The 19,718-nt window shown below is 35.9% G+C and overlaps 1 protein-coding gene across 1 annotated transcript in view; it reads left to right on the forward strand.

Moving 5' to 3' along the window:
- lama4 (laminin, alpha 4) overlaps positions 1-19,718 on the forward strand; it is a 127,200-nt gene that overhangs the window by 80,339 nt on the left and 27,143 nt on the right. Inside the window, exons 16-28 of the mRNA XM_051925239.1 lie at positions 655-803; positions 936-1,077; positions 2,623-2,719; positions 3,467-3,583; positions 3,885-4,070; positions 8,114-8,253; positions 8,583-8,744; positions 10,390-10,535; positions 10,654-10,816; positions 12,784-12,917; positions 15,883-16,051; positions 17,114-17,245; positions 18,902-19,044. Of these exons, the coding sequence (XP_051781199.1) occupies positions 655-803; positions 936-1,077; positions 2,623-2,719; positions 3,467-3,583; positions 3,885-4,070; positions 8,114-8,253; positions 8,583-8,744; positions 10,390-10,535; positions 10,654-10,816; positions 12,784-12,917; positions 15,883-16,051; positions 17,114-17,245; positions 18,902-19,044 (1,880 nt within the window). The remainder of the gene's footprint in view (positions 1-654; positions 804-935; positions 1,078-2,622; positions 2,720-3,466; positions 3,584-3,884; positions 4,071-8,113; positions 8,254-8,582; positions 8,745-10,389; positions 10,536-10,653; positions 10,817-12,783; positions 12,918-15,882; positions 16,052-17,113; positions 17,246-18,901; positions 19,045-19,718) is intronic.

Consider the following 19,718-nt stretch of genomic DNA (forward strand, 5'->3'; position numbering starts at 1 on the left):
CTCTTGGACCAATAGCGTGAGTTTTCCGCATTCGACTTATACGTGTGACATTATAAAATACCAGAAATTATACGGTAAAATCAAGTCCTGACTTATCTACGGGAGAACTTAAACGCAAGTATATACGGTAATTAAAAATAAAGTAGCTCTACAAGTCAAAACATGAATAAAGTGTGAAAAGACACTCTGGAGATTGGAAAGATATTTAATAACAAAGAAGATACAAGTACGGAAATTGGAAAACCAGTTGAACACAAAGAAACTGTACCACAGTATAGCAAGGCAAACTCTATTTTGTAAATTTGATGCTCTGAAGAACAATTCTTAAAGTTCGGGTTGGTGATTTAAGTATTCACTCTTGATTTATATACTATACTTACGTAATAGAGCATAGTCAGACCTCCATACTGTATAAGTCAAAATAAGCAGATTTAAATATTCAGAGCTTATAGTAAAACTTCAGGACAGCTAGAATATCAATGTGTGAAAATTTTGATTGTCTATGGGTAGGTATGGAGTAAGCATCACAGACAAGGATTCTGGGGAAAATATGCTGACAGCTTTGTAACTTACAGCACGATGCACAGTAAAGAGTTAGTTGCAATCTTACATGCATAGTACAGTTATTACTATTCAATTGCTCTCTTTATTCAGAACATCTCAGAATTTCATGCTGCAGTTGATGGTGCTGCAAAACTTCTCAATGAAAGGATCTCCAATTTGTCAAAATACGATAAGGAACTGGTTCTTCGTTCCACAGAACATGCCAAAGAACTTCAAATGCTTGCCAATGAATTGGAAGAGTAAGTTAGCTGAGAATTCTTTAAAAAAATTGTGTTGTTTTCATGTAGACATGCAGTGTTAAGGCTCAACATGTTGTTTGTTGCTGATTAAACAAACTGTCACGTTATAATGCAAATCTTATTTTTTAATAGGAATCTAAAAAACATCGATGCAAATGGATTTGTTCAGAAAGCAATTGATGCTTCCAATGTGTATGAAAACATTGTAAAATATGTAGAGGAAGCCAATGAAACTGTAGCAACAACAATTAACTCTTTGAATAGGGCAGAAGATGTAAGTATGAAAATGCTATTTAACTGTGAAATATGTTGAAGAAGAACGCCACTTGAGGACAAATGTTATTCTAATACAGTTATGTCTAAAAGCTGCTTTTCTTATGACTTAATACGCCACTGTTTGATGAAATGATTTACAGAGCTAGTTGGTACAATACTGAGCTGCATAATTCCCTTCCATTTTTTGACTATAATTCTCATCTTTCCTGTCATCTCTCAACCATTTTGCTTATAATTATCCTAGACATCTCACATGCCATAACGGCTTGCTTTAATCACCTGTCCATAAATGTCTAGAACCTAGAAGTAGAATGTGAGTACCTGCCTCAATTATCTAGCTCCTAATAAGTACACGATACACATCTAGAGCTATATGAAAAGAAACTCTGTTGATCACAAACCTGTAAAAATTGTGTTATATTGCAAAAAGCACAAGGAGGTAAGGTGACTACATTTAGCTATGAAAAACAACATCAAAATAAGAGAGTCTGGAAAGTTTAACAGAAATTAGAAGAACTGGCACTATTGCTATGTCTCTGGGGGTACCTTTTCATATTGTAAATGACCACTGTGACATCATACACAGTGAGACACTTTATTGTCAAATACATTCTGTTACCTAAACTACTACATAAGAACTGAAAAACAATCTAAAAACCTAAAACCTAACACTTTATAATGGTAGTGTGGGAAATAAGAACAGAGATGGGGCAGTCAAATCACAGAATGGTTGGAGACATAAGAGAGAATCACTTTCAGCTATGTACACTGCAAGAGTGTAGTTTTCCTTTGTAAAAGCCCTTTGAGTTCAGTTTAGTGTCTATAATTTTGAAGTTTTGTATGTTTGTCTTTTTAATGATTTTGGTGTCTACTGTCTGCCACTGCATTCTTAAGCTGCAGACTTTTATTACATCCAATCTCTAAATTTGATGTTAATCCTTGTAGTAAACTGAACTCCTTATATAATGAAATAGCCCACCACAAATCTCTGTTTTCTTAACCACAAGAATTGTTTGCGATCGCTCTTGTACTGAGCATACTCAATTAACATTTTGAATTGCACTGTTCTTTCTTTCCAAATTTTCTTAACCTGCTTCATGTTATTGATCTAGCTTATGTTTATGGGACAATAAAATATAATGTATTAGTATTATTTGCATTCTGTTTCAAAACTGTTTTCTCTATAGTCTGGACACAGTCTCTCCCCTAGCCTTTGCAAATGTCTTGTATTCACCTACTGTAATATATGAAGTATATCCCACATCATGTGTTGTTGGTGTACCAATGTAGAAAACAGAATTCCTTGCTGAACAGCCTGAGAGGATAAGGGATTTCTGTTTTCTTATGCTGTGTACAAATTACCTTTTCTTGTGATATTAGACACTTTTCCACCTTCTTTAGACTGACTGACTTTATGGCATGGGCCAGACTTGTCCTAAAAATGTAAAACTTATTTTAAACTCAGAAATATTTATAAAAGGTATCCTGATATTACCTGTTTTCCCTTTTTCTCTCTCTCTCCCTACCTCTCCCTCTCTCTCAGGCTATTGTTGGCATCAACATTCAAATTGGATATGTTAAAGATAAAAGTGAGGATCTTTTGATGGATGTCCTTGATTTACAGCAGTCAAATGGAAATGGTAAATTGCCTCCATGTTGCTACTCATAGATTATTTCCAACATTTTTGTAACTAAACACGAGCAATGAGTCTGGAGACAGTGAAAATGGCCTTAATTCTGAACTAACTCTGATAACAAGTCCACTCTTAGAAATTTGTTGGTTCTTCCACTCCCAGCACACCTCTCTTTCATATTGCACCATAGAAATGCATGTCTGTTCTAATATATCACACGCAGACAAGACACAATGGGAGAGGGAGAATCCTTGCAGTGCCATAAAAGAAACACAAAGAGAAGGAGATGTCTAATCGAAGGATAATGTATGTGAGAAAACTGATTTCATCCTACTGGCCACTTTTCTTTACACTCTTTTTGACTCCTATGAGATGGTCCTGCCATTTCAGTGTCTCAATGTACACTTTTTGGAGGCTGTCAAAAACACCTAAGCATTAGCAGCATCTCTGCCAGCCCACCCTTCCCTGACCATGAAACATCATCTCTTAGTAGTACTCTCAAACCACTTTTTAGAGGTATGCCCATTTTTTAACCTAAACATTTCACTTATTGGTGGCTAAGTACTGCGGTGGGTTGGCACCCTGCCCAGGATTGGTTCCTGCCTTGTGCCCTGTGTTGGCTGGGATTGGCTCCAGCAGACCCCCGTGACCCTGTGTTCGGATTCAGCGGGTTGGAAAATGGATGGATGGATGGATGGATGGATGGTGGCTAAGTATTTAAGCTTTTTTATATCTTTAATCTCTTCATCATAGATCTTGAAATCCCTGTTAAAGAAATTACAGAATATGTTAATCAAACAATAAGTACCAAGGACAATGCCAAGAAACGACTTTCTGAAATTATGACCCAGATACAAAATATTGAATCAGGTAAGAAAAAAATCACCACACATGCTTTAATGTCATACACATATTTAATGAATTAAGACACATAATATTTAAACATTAAACAAGTCTAATGTACATTTGTTATTATGATGTAACTGATTTGGTAAACTCTGAAAAGTAATAAACACAACTCCACATTAAGGTTCAGATTTATAAATACAATGCAAGAACACTTTAAGAAATAGCAATCAATTTTATTTTGAAATTAAAAAGCTGTAATTTCCTTGTTTTAATTTTTTAATGGAAATATAATATTCATCCTTTTCTTATTGCTTTTTAAAAGGTAAAACTACCCAACGTCTGCAGCAAGCAAGTGAGATTGCAGAAAATACGCTGAAAAAGTCTAAATCTGTTCTTGAGTCAATGAAGCCAATGGTTGCCAGAACCGATGAGTGGATGCAAAATCTTAATAACTCAGAATATGACACATCTGCATACAGCAGTGCAGTAAACTCAGCAGGGGAAGCAGGTATTAAAAATCAAACAAAACCTAAAATTAAAGTATAGTCAATAGGATTTGAATAATAATACATATCTCGTGGACTGAAATGTAAATGGTTTTTACAGAAGGAGCTAGTGCAGGTTGAAATAATTACAAACAACTCATTTCACAACCATGGTAGTCATGGTAGTGCAGTGGTTAGGACTTCTTCCTCAGAATGTCATATAAGTGGTTTTAAATGCCTTGACGCTGTCTGCTAGAAATGTTCACACTATTCCATCCCCATCTTAGCATTTCAGTTTTCATCCCAAATCCTAAACAGAAGTATATTAACTTTATTCATCACGCTAAGTTAGCCAGTATCAGATAGTATCCAGAGTTGGTTCCTGTTATGCATGCATGCAGTATAGGCCCTGTCCTCCTGTCACACTGTACCAGAGATCACATTCAGAAAAGAATTACATAATATTACTAAAGCAGATAAACAGTCTTTGCTTTCCAGTTCTTGAATGTGTAACTCTTACATTAGTGAAAGTCATTTTCATCCCAGTCAAAATTTAGAAAACAAGGGATATTCTCAAAAGTGGCCATTGTCATTCAGATGGTGAATAAAGGGCAAGATCTTCACCAGGTGTATTGGAAAAATGAATCCATTGTGAAATTAACCAAGTATATCTACCTGGATAACATCAATTTATATTATTATACGTAATCACAAAAAAGCAATCTACACTAAAAATAAATGATTTCTATTTTTAAACTTGTTCAGTTTGCTTTATTATATGTTTGCAAAGCCACTATATATAAAAGTGAGGGAAGACGTATTAACAGCTAGAAAATATGCTTTATGAAATAGTCTCAAAAGATATATTTTGCAATAGATGGAAAAATAAAATGATAAACATACACATGAAAACATAATTTTGCTTTGACCTGCTGTGGACATATAGATGGTGCTGTACAAAATTATAGATAGATAGATAGATAGATAGATAGATAGATAGATAGATAGATAGATAGATAGATAGATAGATAGATAGATAGATAGATAGATAGATAGATAGATAGATAGATAGATAGATAGATAGATAGATAGATAGATAGAATTTTATTTGTAACTAGTGGGAAATTTAGCTTTTTACAGAAGCACAATAAATAAATAAACACACCAGAATAATGAAAAAGAATGGAGACCTCTAACTTGGCTAAAGATAAAAAAAGAACACGCGGTCACAGTGAGGCATTAAGGAGTCCCAGTAGCTTATTGGGATTGTGTCAGAGATAGTATGTGCAACATTGTTCATAATGACACTCAGTTTTGTTTTCATTCTCTCCTTCGCTACAACTTGAAGGAGGTCCAGAATCTGTCTCTTAATTGAGCATGCCCTTTTAATTAGCTTGTTGATTTGGTGGGCTTCACTTAAAGTGATGCTACACTACAGCATAGAAAATCGCACTGGCCAAACACACATTCTACTAAGAAAAAAGAGCTTCCTCTTTCCTTTCTTAAATTGTTCCTCTGTGTTATGAGACCACTCCATCCTGTCATTGATGTGGATTCAAGTACTTGTAGGAGTGCACTACCTCAATATCTAGTCTCTGAATAGTGACCAGGCATGGAGACACAGCAATAATAGAGTCAATAACTAGTTTCTATGTTTTGCTGATGTTAAGGTGTAGTCAATTGTTTTGCACCAGAAATAAAGTTTTCCCCCAGACTCCTATACTCTGTCTCATCTCCTTTATCAATACACCCCATAAGTGCAGAATCATCTAAGAATTTCTGCAAGTGACATGACCTGGTATTATATTTATACTCTGAGGTTTACAGAGTGAAGAGAAAAGGAGACAGGACTGTTCCTTTTGGTGCTCCAGTGTTGCTCACATCCATATCAGAGACAACGTCATTGAGTCTCACAAAGAGCAGTCTGCTAGACAAATAGTCCATTATCCACAACACCATAGGCTCATCCACCTGCATATCTCTGAGCTTACCCCATAACAGGGATACCTGGATGGTACTGAAGGCTCTGGAGAAATCAAAAAACATAATCCTCACAGGGCTGCTCGGTTTGCCTTGTGAAGCACATGGATAATTGCATCTTCCATTCCAGTCTTTATCCAGTGGGCAAACTGCAGTGGGGCCGAGTGGTCTTTTACAGAAGGACTCGTATTCATATAGTCCAGGACTAGCCTCTCAAGGGTCTTCATGATGTTGCTTATAAGAACCACTGGTCAGTATTTATTAATTGAAAAAGTACGTGCCTTCTATGGACCTGGAACAATACACAATATTTTTACACAGCAGCATAGTGGACAGACTGAACATGTGACAGAGGACGCAACAAACTTGGTCAGCACAAGCCTTAAGAACCTAAGGTATATCTCCATCTGGTCCCTAAGCTTTTCCTTTGCGTAGCCTCCTCACTTGGATAAAGGCATAAGTTATATAGTACACTAAATTAGCACTCTGATTTTCAATGCCAGGAGTATGAATGAAGTATTAGTCTGAAAACTTATTTTAAAGATATTTTCACAGCATACTCCATGTGTGAAAGGTTTCCTGGCAGTGAACACAAGAGCCCGCATGAATATTTTGGCACAATTAACAAAAAAAAGGTATGTCATGTGGCTTATATGCACGTCCAAAGGATTAAATTCTATATAATCATATATAATCTTTCACATGATTATATACTGGTGCTTCATTAAAAAATTAGATGGTTAGTATGTTACATGATAATGAGATAATAAAAAATCAAAAGCTTCATCCTGGGTATAATGGTAATCTGCTTCAGCCCTTGCAGGTATGTCTTCCAATTTACAGGGAAAACTTGGTGGTTGGTGGCAGGATTGTTCCAGTGTGGTGCTGAGGTGTCACCTGCTGCACTCGTGTCCCGAGCCAGCTGGTTCATTGTGTGGTGGATGTGGCAATGTGCTATCAGCACATGTTCCCAATCTCTCTCTCTCTCTCTGAATATCAAAAGGGGTCTATTGTAAAAATGGAAAAAACACTCCATTAAAGATCAAATGCATAAACTGAATGAAAAGCATATACTGTGTAATAAATACTACTTATTACAGAATCCATATTAATAAAAATCCATTGATATTTCATTGTGAACTATACTAGCGTGCAGCATTAAATCTGCATATTAGTGTTTCATATACACTGTAAATCTAAAATTAAAAACTTAGTCTGAGGTTGCTTGAGATGTATCAGTCACAGAAAGACTTACAAGAACATCTCTCTATTATAAAAAAAAAATTTTGCGACGAGACGTCATCTTTGGGAGACAGACAGAGAGACAAAGAGACACTTTCACATCCCACGAGATGGACAAGTTATGTCATACTTACAACCTTTGGAAGCAAGTCCCGTGATACACATGCAGAGCAGGTTAGAGATAATGGAAGTAGGAAAATTTGAAAGTCTCAAAAAAATGAGAGTAAAGATCACATTAGCGCAAAAAAGCGGAAAATATTACTCGGTGAAATAACAGAACAGCAAAAAGAGATTGCATAGTGTTTGAGGTTGTCTGGGGGACAAGAGAGACAAGGCAGTGAGACAAAAGGACAGCTGCTGTACAGGCTTTTAAATGTTTGAAGCGCTGCACAAAATGCAGATCATGCGGCACGGCAGCAACAGCAAGCCAGGAGCTGATCGAGCAAAGAGGAGGTAACAAAAAAAACAGCTGTTATTTGTCTCCCATTGTATCACCGTTTAAGAGGGGGTTTGCGAGGAGCGACCGCATCTCCTTGGGGTGCGTTCAGTCCTCCTTTTCACAATGGTGCGTAGCACTGGTGGGGATGGGGGGTTGGTGAGTGATGCGATCAGGGGCGAAGCCCCCTAGTTTTTAAAATTCTCAGAATGTGTTTACAGTGGGTGGATTTAATATTAACAGTCAAAGCATTGGACCAGACTCTTCAGTTTGTCTTTGATATGATAACAGTTCATAAATTATTATTTTCTACTCAGAACAGGGTGGACAGTAAGGAGATAAAAGAATAGATATTTTTTACTCATCAATATTTATTAAAACATCTTGTATTTTTTGTTAAATTTCTAGTAAAAAACCTGAATGACGTTGTTCCTGAGCTTTTGGATAAATTGAAAGTAGTGGAACAGAAGAGGCCCATGAGCAATATTTCTGCCAATATCTTTCGAATCAGAGAGCTCATTGCACAGACCAGAAGTGTGGCCAGCAAGGTACCCCTATATGTCATATTTTATTGCCCCTCAAATCTGAAACCAGTTCTATCCTATTGTGCATCTGTTGTTTTCCAATGATTTGTGAACCTGCAACTAAAATATTAACCAAAATCAGATCACTTGTTTAAAATCTGAAAATAAATAGCCACCCTATTTTGAAAACATAGTTGTACATTGTTCTGTGTAAAGCTGAAAAGTCTGTAAGAATAAAATAATAAACTAAAGTGATAATATTATCAGTTAACAAAACAGTGTAATTGTTATGTCTGTTTTTCATAGACTACATCAAGATGCCTTATTTACAAAACCTTTGGTTTTTCCACTAGGTCCAAATATCTATGAAATTCAATGGTGAATCTGGAGTTGAGGTCCATCCAAACACCCAGTTAGAAGAACTAAAAGCATTTTCTTCAATTAGTCTGTACATTCATATGGAGCCAGAAAAGCCCACACAGGATCGGCTGATCATGTATCTTGGTAACAAAAATGTAAGTTTCAACATTCTATTAATTACATACTTGTTAAAATTACCAATGACCTCCTTATGGCTGCTGACTCTGGTCTAATTGTGAATTTCCCCTTGGGATTAATAAAGTATCTATCTATCTATCTATCTATCTATCTATCTATCTATCTATCTATCTATCTATCTATCTATCTATCTATCTATCTATCTATCTATCTATCTATCTATCTATCTATCTATTCTCATCCTCCTTGATCTGAGTGCGGCCTTTGATACTATTTGTCATACCACTCTCCTAAATAGATTATCTTTGATTGGCATTACTCACACTCCACTTGATTGGTTTAGATCCTACCTCTCAGGCCGCACTCATTTCATACAGCTTAAAACCTTCACATCCCAACCCACCGCTGTTACTTCAGGTGTGCCCCAGGGCTCTGTCCTAGGGCCTCTTCTTTTTATTATTTACCTTCTTCCCCTTGGCAATATTTTTCATAAATATAACATTAATTTTCACTTTTATGCTGATGACACCCAGCTCTACCTTGCTAGTAAACCCACCTCCTCTTTTCCACCACCTCCGCTTATTGACTGCATTGCTGAAATTAAATCCTGGTTTTCTTTGAATTTTCTTAAATTAAACAGTGACAAAACTGAGGTTCTCCTCATTGGTTCAAAATCATCATTATCCAAAACCAATAATCTTTCTCATGTTATTGATGACTCTGTTGTTTCCCCATCATCTCAGGTCAAGAGTCTGGGTGTCATCCTCGACAGTACTCTATCTTTCCAATCTCACATTAATAACATCACCTGGTCTGCTTACTTACACCTACGTAATATTAATCGCATTCGCCCCTCCCTCACTCCTCATACCACTGCCATTCTTGTTCATAGTCTTGTCACTTCTCGGCTGGACTACTGTAATTCACTCCTCTTTGGTCTCCCTAATAAATCTCTTCATAAGCTTCAGTTAGTCCAGAATTCTGCAGCACGCATCATTACTCGAACCCCATCTTTTCACCATATTACTCCGGTCTTGCAGCAGCTTCATTGGCTCCCGATTAAGTTTCAAACTGATTTTAAGATTCTGCTATTAACATTTAAGGCCATTCATAACCTCACCCCTCCATATCTGTCTGACCTTCTTCATGTTGCCATTCCCTCCCATAACCTTAGATCCTCTTCCTCCACCCATCTGACCGTCCCTCTCGCCCGTCTAACCACCATAGGGAGCAGAGCATTCAGCCATTCTGCTCCCAAGCTCTGGAATTCATTACCTACCGAACTGAGAAACATCAAATCATATTCATTCTTCAAATGTAAACTTAAAATGCATCTGTTTAAAATGGCTTTTTCTTTTTCTTTATGATTACAGTGGTTTTGTTTGGTTTTAATTTTTAGATTTTCTGATATTTTAAGTTGCTTATAATTGTGTTTTTTATTTATTTATTTATTGTTTGTTCGGTGTCCTTGAGTTCTCTGAAAGGCGCCTTGTATAAATAAAATGTATTATTATTATTATTATTATTATTATTATTATTACTATAATTTTCACTATATAGAGGCACACATCCTATGATATCTCTGACCGTATTCAGCTAAACTCATTTCACTTTTCAATGTTGTTTATCTGCATAATGTTCCCTTTCACATTCCTGTTTTAGGGACAAAAAGATTACATGGGCCTTGCAATCAAAAATGACAACTTAGTGTACATTTACAATCTGGGAGATGAAGATGTTGAGATTTCTTTGAGTTCAAAACCTGTCAGTACATGGCCAAACTTGTTTAATCTTGTTAAAGTTGAAAGGTAATGGTTTATTCATTTAAATAAAGAAAAAAAATCAAGTGAACTTCTCTTTGTAAAATAAGAATGGCTTAGCATATATGTTATTTAACACATGTGTTTTATTGTTTTATGTATGAAGACTTGGAAGACATGGCAAAGTGTATTTAACAGTCCCGAGTTCTGGTAACACTGCTGAACAGAAGTTTATCCAGAAAGGGGAAGCCACAGGCGCAGAATCTCTCTTTGATCTTGATCCTGAAAACAGCATCTTTTTTGTTGGTTCTGTACCTTCTGATTTCAGGGTATGTAAATGAATTGATATTTATGTCATTTTTAGAAAAGTTTTAAATTATACTATGAGAAAGGGAGTCAGGGACAGGGATGGAATGAGGTGTGGCTGATCAATCAGTTGAAAAGTGGTTACATTTTTTAACTCTTTAAAATGTTTATGAAGATTTGGTGAGTGGCCAATATTAAAATTAAAAACAGCAACATATGTATTACACATGTGATATTCATGTAAATTGACAATTAGTGTCAGTGCAAGTGTATCTATTACCCTATGCAAACTGTCAACACATTCTTTTAAAAAAATATCTCTAGTAAATGCTATTAAGATGAGGTGTTTTTATAGTTCCTCAGTGCTATAATCCAATGGCCCATCTGGGCAGCCCTATCAAGGGACATATCCTAAGCAGCCATGTAAATTGACTAAGGTCAGTCAGTCATTCTCCAACCCGCTATATCCTAACACAGGGTCACGGGGGTCTGCTGGAGCCAATCCCAGCCAGCACAGGGCGCAAGGCAGGAAACAAACCCTGGGCAGGGGGCCAGCCAACCACAGAGCACACACACCCCCACACACCAAGCACACACTAGGGACAATTTAGTACCGCCAATGCACCTAACCTGCATGTCTTTGGACTGTGGGAGGAAACTGGAGCACCCACGGGGAGAACATGCAAACACCAAGCAGGGAGGACCCGGGAAGCGAGTCCAGGTCTCCTTACTGCGCGGCAGCAGCGCTACCACTGTGCCACCGTGCCGCCATTGACTAAGGTAAGCTTATTTACTATTATATCAGCCGAGACCCAGTGACATAAAGATTCATTATCTTTGATAGGCTGGCTCTGAAACCATCCATCAATTCTCTATGCCTGATTTTCTGTGTAGTAATGCCTCCCATGGACTAAATTCCCCATGATAATTTACATGCATTGCACTTGTCCCTCCAATAGATATTGCATCACAAACACTAACACTGATTTTATGAGTCCCATACCAAATGGTATACAGTATAACAAAGTGTGGCATCACAGACCCCCAAACCTCAGACACAATATACTGACTGAAGTCTTGGATCAGCCAGAGTGACCATTGGGTTTGCAGTCACCTCTCTTGTCAAGGCTCTTCTCCCACAATTACTCAGTTTGATTGGACAACGAGCTCTAACAAGGGTAAAGCAAACAACAGAGAGAAGAGGACAAGCACTCTCAATGACTTGCTCTTCATTTCATTAGGTTTGTTGTAGCATGATGGGAGGCTTGGTAATTCAGTGGTTAGCTCTTCTTCTTCATGACTCCAAAGACATGGTAGTAGTTTGAGACCAAGTCTTCCGTCTATATGAAGCTTGCACCTTCTCCCCTTTCCTGCTTTTGTTTTTCTTCAGATACTCCATTTTACCACTCACATTCCATTTCAGGTCGTGTGGTGATGGTGAGTGAGTGTGGGTGTGTGCGTGAGTGTCTCCTAAGATAGATTGGCATCCCTTCTAGAATTATTTATAGACTTGCCCCCAATGCTGCTGGGTCTGACACAGACAGCTGTGACTGTGAATTGGACAAAGCAAGTTAAAAAAAGTATGATGATGTATACTACAGTATAAATCAGACTTTAGCTTCATGTGTTTAGGTAAATCAAGCCTTAAGCAAAGTAAAGGGTATCACTGAGTAAAAATATGAAATTAAAATGACTGAATTATGTATACAATTTGTGCACTGTAGATATCTCAACCAAACTGAGAGCTATTTTAACAGCTAGTTACATTTTAAATACCACATTTTTTCTCTGGCTTGCTGATGTTGCACTAGTGTGAAAAATGTGGCATAAAATGGTGTGATGACCTTTTGAATGACCAATACTGAAATACTGCTATTAGTTTGTTTGCTTTCCTTTCACCCGTTTATTACATTTAACTTTCTTGCTGTCTCATGACTTTAACATTTTACAGACTGAAGTGTTTTTTATCCCCTGGTTTTGCTGTCCACAGGTTCCAGCCAGCCTGAATTTGCCACCTTTCAAAGGCTGCATTGAACTGGCCACGCTGAATAATGATGTAATCAGCCTCTACAATTTCAAACAGAAACACAACATGGATACTGAAAAAGAAATTCCATGTGCCAGGTGAAATTCTTTGAATCATAATTTATAGAACTGTATCAAAATAGGATAAGTGAACTACCAATTTAAAAACAAGCTACATTTTATGGCATTCTTAAAGCATATACAGAGTAATAATTCTTAATGTGAACAGTGAAGTAATAATTCATTACACTGAGTAAGAGAACATTTTAATAGAAAGTGTATGTACAATATAGAGAAGGGTTATGAAGTCTAGGTCCCCCGTAACCACAATCTTTAAAAAAAATGTGTAGCCGCTATGTATATATCAAGATTTTTCAGTTACAGTATTATAGACAGCATCAGGCGCAAAACATGATACCAGCCCTATATTGTGTGATTGAATGGAATCACTTAGACAACCAGAGCACAGACTTTCTTAATACATTTCTATCATGACTGGTAGAAATGCCTTTAATGATCTCAATAAGTCCTTTAAACAAAATCAATACTTCTAGTAGTATCGTTATTTTTCACAGAGTACTCTTCTGTTTTTGCTTGAGAGAGACTGATTCAGGGGTGCATTGTATTTCTAAGAAGAAACTGACTTACTCTTGTTTTCATTGGCTACTGACTTATTCTTGTTTTGATTGGCTACTGACTTACTCTTGTTTTAATTGGCTACTGACTTACTCTTGTTTTAATTGGCTTCAATGCTGCCTTGACCTTTTCAAGTTAAATCAAGTCAAGTTTAGTGTTATGTGTATATAGTACTGTGTATTTCTTACTTGAATCTCTGCATGGAACAGTTGAAAAAAATACAACACATAAATAAAAAGTATGCTTATTTTATCATTTGACCTTCTCAAAGACACAAGACCAACCCCAGTAAGTTACTGTACACACACACAAGGACAATTGTATTACAGCTATACATTAAATTCAGTCTGTGGTTTTAATAATAGACTGTTTTCCACAGTAAGCAGAATCTCATCTGCTGTTTAGTGTACTGCAATTAAAAATATTAGTCCACTTGCACAGCCATTCTACACAATGACACCTCTGGTAGAATAACTTTACACTACCTTTTGAATTTGCCTAAATCATTCTGAGCCAACTTGTGTGTTCACCTCTGGTTTCCCAGCTTACATATACAAGCTCTACAAGTTACACAAGCTGTATAAGACAGAGAGTTCTCTAACCTGAAGCATCTCATCAGTGAAAATGTATTTGATAAGTTGTGACTATTAAGGATTACTGGTTGCTTACCAATGCCAATCTTTCATGTCACTTCCATTCTTTGTATTGCAAATACTATAACAATGCATCATGAGACACAGCACTACTATACCCATTGAGCCTGCATCCACTTATCCAATTATTAAAAGAAGACATGTAGCAAGAAAAAAAAGTGAACTCGTAAGTGGTATGCTGTTTCTGAATTACTGAAGTATGATTTGATAATGGAATTTCTGAAAGTGGTTTGGCTTCTTATTTTACTTTGTATCTTGTTTTTTTCCTGATTGTTGCTGAGTTCTGCATGTCAAACCTTTATCTTTTTTTGCCTTGTTAATCTCAGTGTGCATAAACGTAATATTACATCTCAGGTTTCATTGCATAGTAACTAATGCTTTGTAGAAACTCAAGTAATATATTTTTTGAAATTACTGTTCATCAGCTTTGTTCCCCTTTATACATTTTTAAAAAGTGTGTGCTCAAGACTGACTCCTGGCATTAAGGATTGTGATCACTGAGCATAAAGCATACATGCATACAAACATTTATTTTGGTGAAATAGTCAAATAAAATATATTGTGCTAATGACCCTCTACACATGTACCTGATCTGACTCCCACTTCACTTTACTTACCTAGAATATTTAATGTTATGTAGAAAATGGTTTTACCAAGGTGTATGTCGAAGTCACCTCTCAACTGAAGCCCAATCTACTGTATATCTATTAGGTAGCACTCCAGGATTCCCATTCATTTTCCTGCCCAAGATCACAATGGCAATTCTTGTGGACATATTGCACCCATGTTCACTATTTTCTATTTAAGGAGCTGATTTTTCATGACTCAGCAGTCATAAAATAAGCTAAAAACCAACACCTTACTGTAGACCCCATAAGGGCTTGATTGGCACACCTGACCTGATGTCTTAGCACAAGCAAACACTACTGTGATTTGCAAAATGTACAGTTGATCACACAAAATAAATCTCTTCAAAAGCAAAAGCCAAAAAAATTGTTGAGATGACACCAGCTGGTTCTCTAATAAGGATTAGAAAAGCTGACAATCTTGTAATGTTTCATATACACACAAAGCTGGATGTAATATTTACAGTGTGGCAGTCTTGGAAACCAGAAGTCACTTTAAAGGTCACATTTTTCCTCAGCCTGTAACATTTGTAATCTGCACTTTTAAAAATCACAAACAAGAAGAATGTGAAAAAAGAAAGAACCAGGATTTAATCAGTATTTAAAGATTAAAAAAAAACATGAGGACATGGTTGGAAACTTGGTAAGGGCAGATTTCACGCAAATGTTAGAAACATTTTCTTCACAAAAAAATACAAACATAAACACATGGAATAAATTACCTAATATTTTGGTAGTGTGTAGGATTTTAGAGATCTTAACAAATCTTAACTTGATTTTGTTTTCGATTATCTAGGTGAGAAAGATGAACAAGCTTGTTGAGGTGAATGGCCTGATCTTATTACAATTGTTCTAATGTTCTAATAGTCTAATCACCAAGGCACTAATTAAAAGCAAAATTTCAGTATATTATGGTGCCTTGTTACCACACATTTCAATTTCTATTTTACCTGTAAATAACAGGGGAGGTACTAATAAAAAAAAAATACAATGAGCTAGTGATGTACAGTATTTTTTAAAAACAAAAAATAAAATGAAATAAATAAAGAATATTTTTCCTTTGAGGTTTTCATAAATGTTTCTTCAATTTTCTTATTTATTGAAATGAAGGTTTTAAAAGCAAAATTGTGTTTTCTTGCTTGTCTTTAGAAACAAGTTTGCCTTCACTCAAAGCCGAGCAGCAAATTATTTCTTTGATGGCCGAGGTTTTGCAGCTGTTAATATTATTGAAAAAGGAAAGTATAGCATGGTGACACGGTTTGATATTGAAGTTCGGACTGTAGTTGACGATGCTCTACTTCTCTTAATGGTCAATGGGGTAAGTTTAATATTAAAAAATGTTTCTGATAAGTGACTTTCAATATAACTAATAAAGTTAATTAATTCTATTCATCCATTTGTTTCCTAATCTCGGTGTCATGTAACTGGAGTTAATTATAATTGAAAATGATGGTAACCAATAAACCACTGTGATTAGATACTAGCTTGCACAGATTATTGTTTTATAATGGTACAATAAGTCAGTCAGTCATTACCTAATCCACTTTGTCCTGAATAGGGTCACGGGGGTCTGCTGAAGCCTCTCCCAGAAATATTATACAGAATATATCTTTATTGTATGAATTAGTTGTGACCAATACAACCAATGTGAGCAACCCTACAATAAAGGTTTTACTACCTACTTGCAAGGCATTTTTAAGTACACAGTTGTTCTTTTAAAGCAGCTTAAAGTTGGATCCCTTTCAGCAGTTGTGAGATTAGAGCTCTTAGAAGAAAGTAAACGCCTAAGGAAAGAATATAATGTCCATCCCTGGTAAACAGAGTGGGGCTGTCTTCAGCATTGGTATTGTACCTGTAGTTCACCGTTTTCTGCAGGTACACAGAAACTTCCCTTCCCTTTCTCTGGCCCTCTTTTATAACTGCTGGGCCATGTGTCCAAGAAGGGCAGTTTTCTTGGCTTTCCTCTAGCCTCCTCAGATTGGACCTTCTATTGGGGCTTCCAGTCATCCGTCTGGGGTATGTCCTCACTGATGTGTTTCAATACATTCCTGCAAAGAAAGCAGAATAGAATCTGAGGTATCTGATGTCCTCAAGGCTGTTCCTTGTGGCTTCCTCTGTGTATCCAGCTTGGGTAAGACAAGCTAACTGTAAAAATATTGATGCTGTTCATTATTTATCTTTCAAACTCATCTTCGTACTATTATAGTGCAGTTAATTCAGTCTATTCTTTCGAATTTTGGGTTTTAAAGTATTTATTTATTAATTGAATTGTAAAGTGCTAGGAGTGACTACATGAAATAAATGGTTATTATTGCAAGTGTTAATTAATATTCGATCCTACTTTTTTTGTGTGAATATTCTTGTTTTTTTTTCATTGCAGACCAATTTTTTTATACTGGAAATTCATAATGGTCTTCTGCGACTTATTTATGACTTTGGGTTCAGCCAAGGTCCTATTACTATCGAAGATGATATTAAGAAATTGCAAATTAATGATGCAAGATATCATGAGGTACAGCTAAAATAAAAAAAATATAAATTTGTTTTGATGTTTTATGTTTATAATGGTATAAATTATAGAAAATATGTCATCACATTATTTAATTATTGTAATTAAGAGTGCATGTTAAACTATGTATTGTTTCTCTTTATAGATGTCAAAAATTAAATATCATATTTCTAATGAGTGAATGATTACACTTCAAATTTGTCATCTCAGTTTAGCAACTATTTTTTTAGTTACAACAATCTGAAAATCCACATTAATTAAGAGCTGAATGCTACTGCAAAAAATGAATATATAAGAATCTGACAAAATAAAGGAGACACTTGAATAGATGAGGGGTACAATGTATGCTTTTTACATGGTACAGTTTTAACTCAAAATTAAGGGTGCAACTATAACAATACTGATATCGCATTTTGCTCCAATACAGTGCTCATGTACTTGTACTCATATTTGTAAAAATGCCCCAATGCCCATAACTGATATTATTAACACGCACGTGTGATTGTGTAAACGTTAAGGAACAAAAAAAAAAAAAGTGAACGTTTCTTATAATTAACGATGAAAACCAAAACCAAGCAAACTGTCAACTGTAAAAGTAAACATAAAAATGAGCATGGCAAAATTGTCTCTAGCAGTGCACAGCATCAGCCAACATTACGGCAGAATCTAGCAACAATAATCTTTCAGCAGTGAAAATAACAGAAGTGCTTGCTCAATACAGTATGTTGTTCTTGACAATCAACCAAGCCCAAAGACATCTTCCTGCCACAATGCTTGCTTCACACAGGTCTTGTTCAGAAAGTGGACGCCACTTGAGACAGCCTTCCCCTCGCCCAAACACTAACCTTAAGGTCAATAAAATAGGTCCCTGATGTTAAGTCACTATTTTAGGGCTAAAATGATAACAGAAATGTGAAATCTACTTATATACCTAATCTTAATTATTGTGAAACAACCAAGTGGCGTCCGTGTGAAACAACCAAGTGGTGTCTGCTTTCTGAACAAGAGCCACTTCACACATTGAAAGGTTCTGGAGGCCTCTATTGTGGTGCATTTACCTGGTGTGGCTAACACTAGGTTTACTCATTCATGTAGAGGGAAAAGTAAATACTAAAAAATACAAAGCAATTCTGAATATTCTACCTTCGTCTTGTTGTTAAGAGTTTCTGATGACACTGAAATCTTACAGAATGATAATGTTGTCAAAGTATGGATAGCATTGCATGGCCATTCCAGTCACCAGATCCCTCATGGAAGATTCTGTAGCAGTTATTAAGGCATGTTTCTCTCCCATCATCATTCCATCACTTTGTGCTTTTATGGTGATATATGCCTCCAATGCAGTTTGTAGACACATGTGGAATCTATTTTAAGATGTATTAAAGTTGTTCTGTCAACATTGTGGTGGCCCAATAACCCTAATATGTCAGTTTACGTAGACTGTTTCCTTTATTTTATCAGTCATCTATACCTTACCTACTTATTGACTGTTTCTCAGGTTGTGAGATGTAATTATGTATATAGTACAATACCAAATATATTACATAGAACAGAATTTCTGCTTTAACATGGCATTTGTCAATTTTTTTAAAACTGCACAGTTCTTAAAATTTTCTTCTCCATTTTGTAAGTCTGTTTATGTTGCTTTTGTGAATGCAGATATCTGTTATTTATCATAACTCGAAAAAAGTAATTCTTTTGGTGGATAGAAACCATGTAAAATCTGTTGAGAATGAGAAAAAAGACATCTTCTTCACCACTACTTACATTGGAGGAGTGCCCTTAGAAATTCTGAATTCAAGGTACTGCTTGCTTTGTCACAAAAATAACAACTTACTGTATATGTTTATTATTTCTACATCTTTCTGTATATTTATTTTGCATACATCATGGTGAATATATTTACATTCATAGCACAAGATGTTGTTTTACATTGTCTAATATTCATATGTTAGAAACACAGGCAACTTTAGGATCATGCAAAGGGTCACACATATCTTGACTCATGACACCACTGTGCTCTACTGGATAAATATGGAGTGTTGTCCCGATTCTGGGGTGCAGGAAGCCAACCAGTCTATCACAGGACAAACCCACACACCTAGCAATTTAAAGTCAATAGTAGGCCTAACCTGCATCCCTTTGGAGCGTGAAAGAAAAAACATAAAAGCTTACAGTAACACAAGAAAAATGTGTAATTTCCAGCCTGCTGTATTAATAAAAAGAGGAAAATCTATTGGTATAACTGCTTCCCAGATATATCACCTTAGGATAATTCCTGAATGAAACGTTACTCAACTGCAGCATTGCATGAAGTGAATTATTTATCTAAAATTTAATTGAAAAACTGTAAAGTATTAAAGTAGGAAAATCAACTTTTCACTGTGACACAGATGATTACAGCTTGACAAAGAAATTACTCTATTTTAATTTAGTCCATAAGCAAAGAACATTTCCAGATTATTCCACATTTAAT

The sequence above is a fragment of the Erpetoichthys calabaricus genome, chromosome 3, assembly GCF_900747795.2.
Source record: "Erpetoichthys calabaricus chromosome 3, fErpCal1.3, whole genome shotgun sequence".
NCBI lineage: Eukaryota > Metazoa > Chordata > Cladistia > Polypteriformes > Polypteridae > Erpetoichthys > Erpetoichthys calabaricus.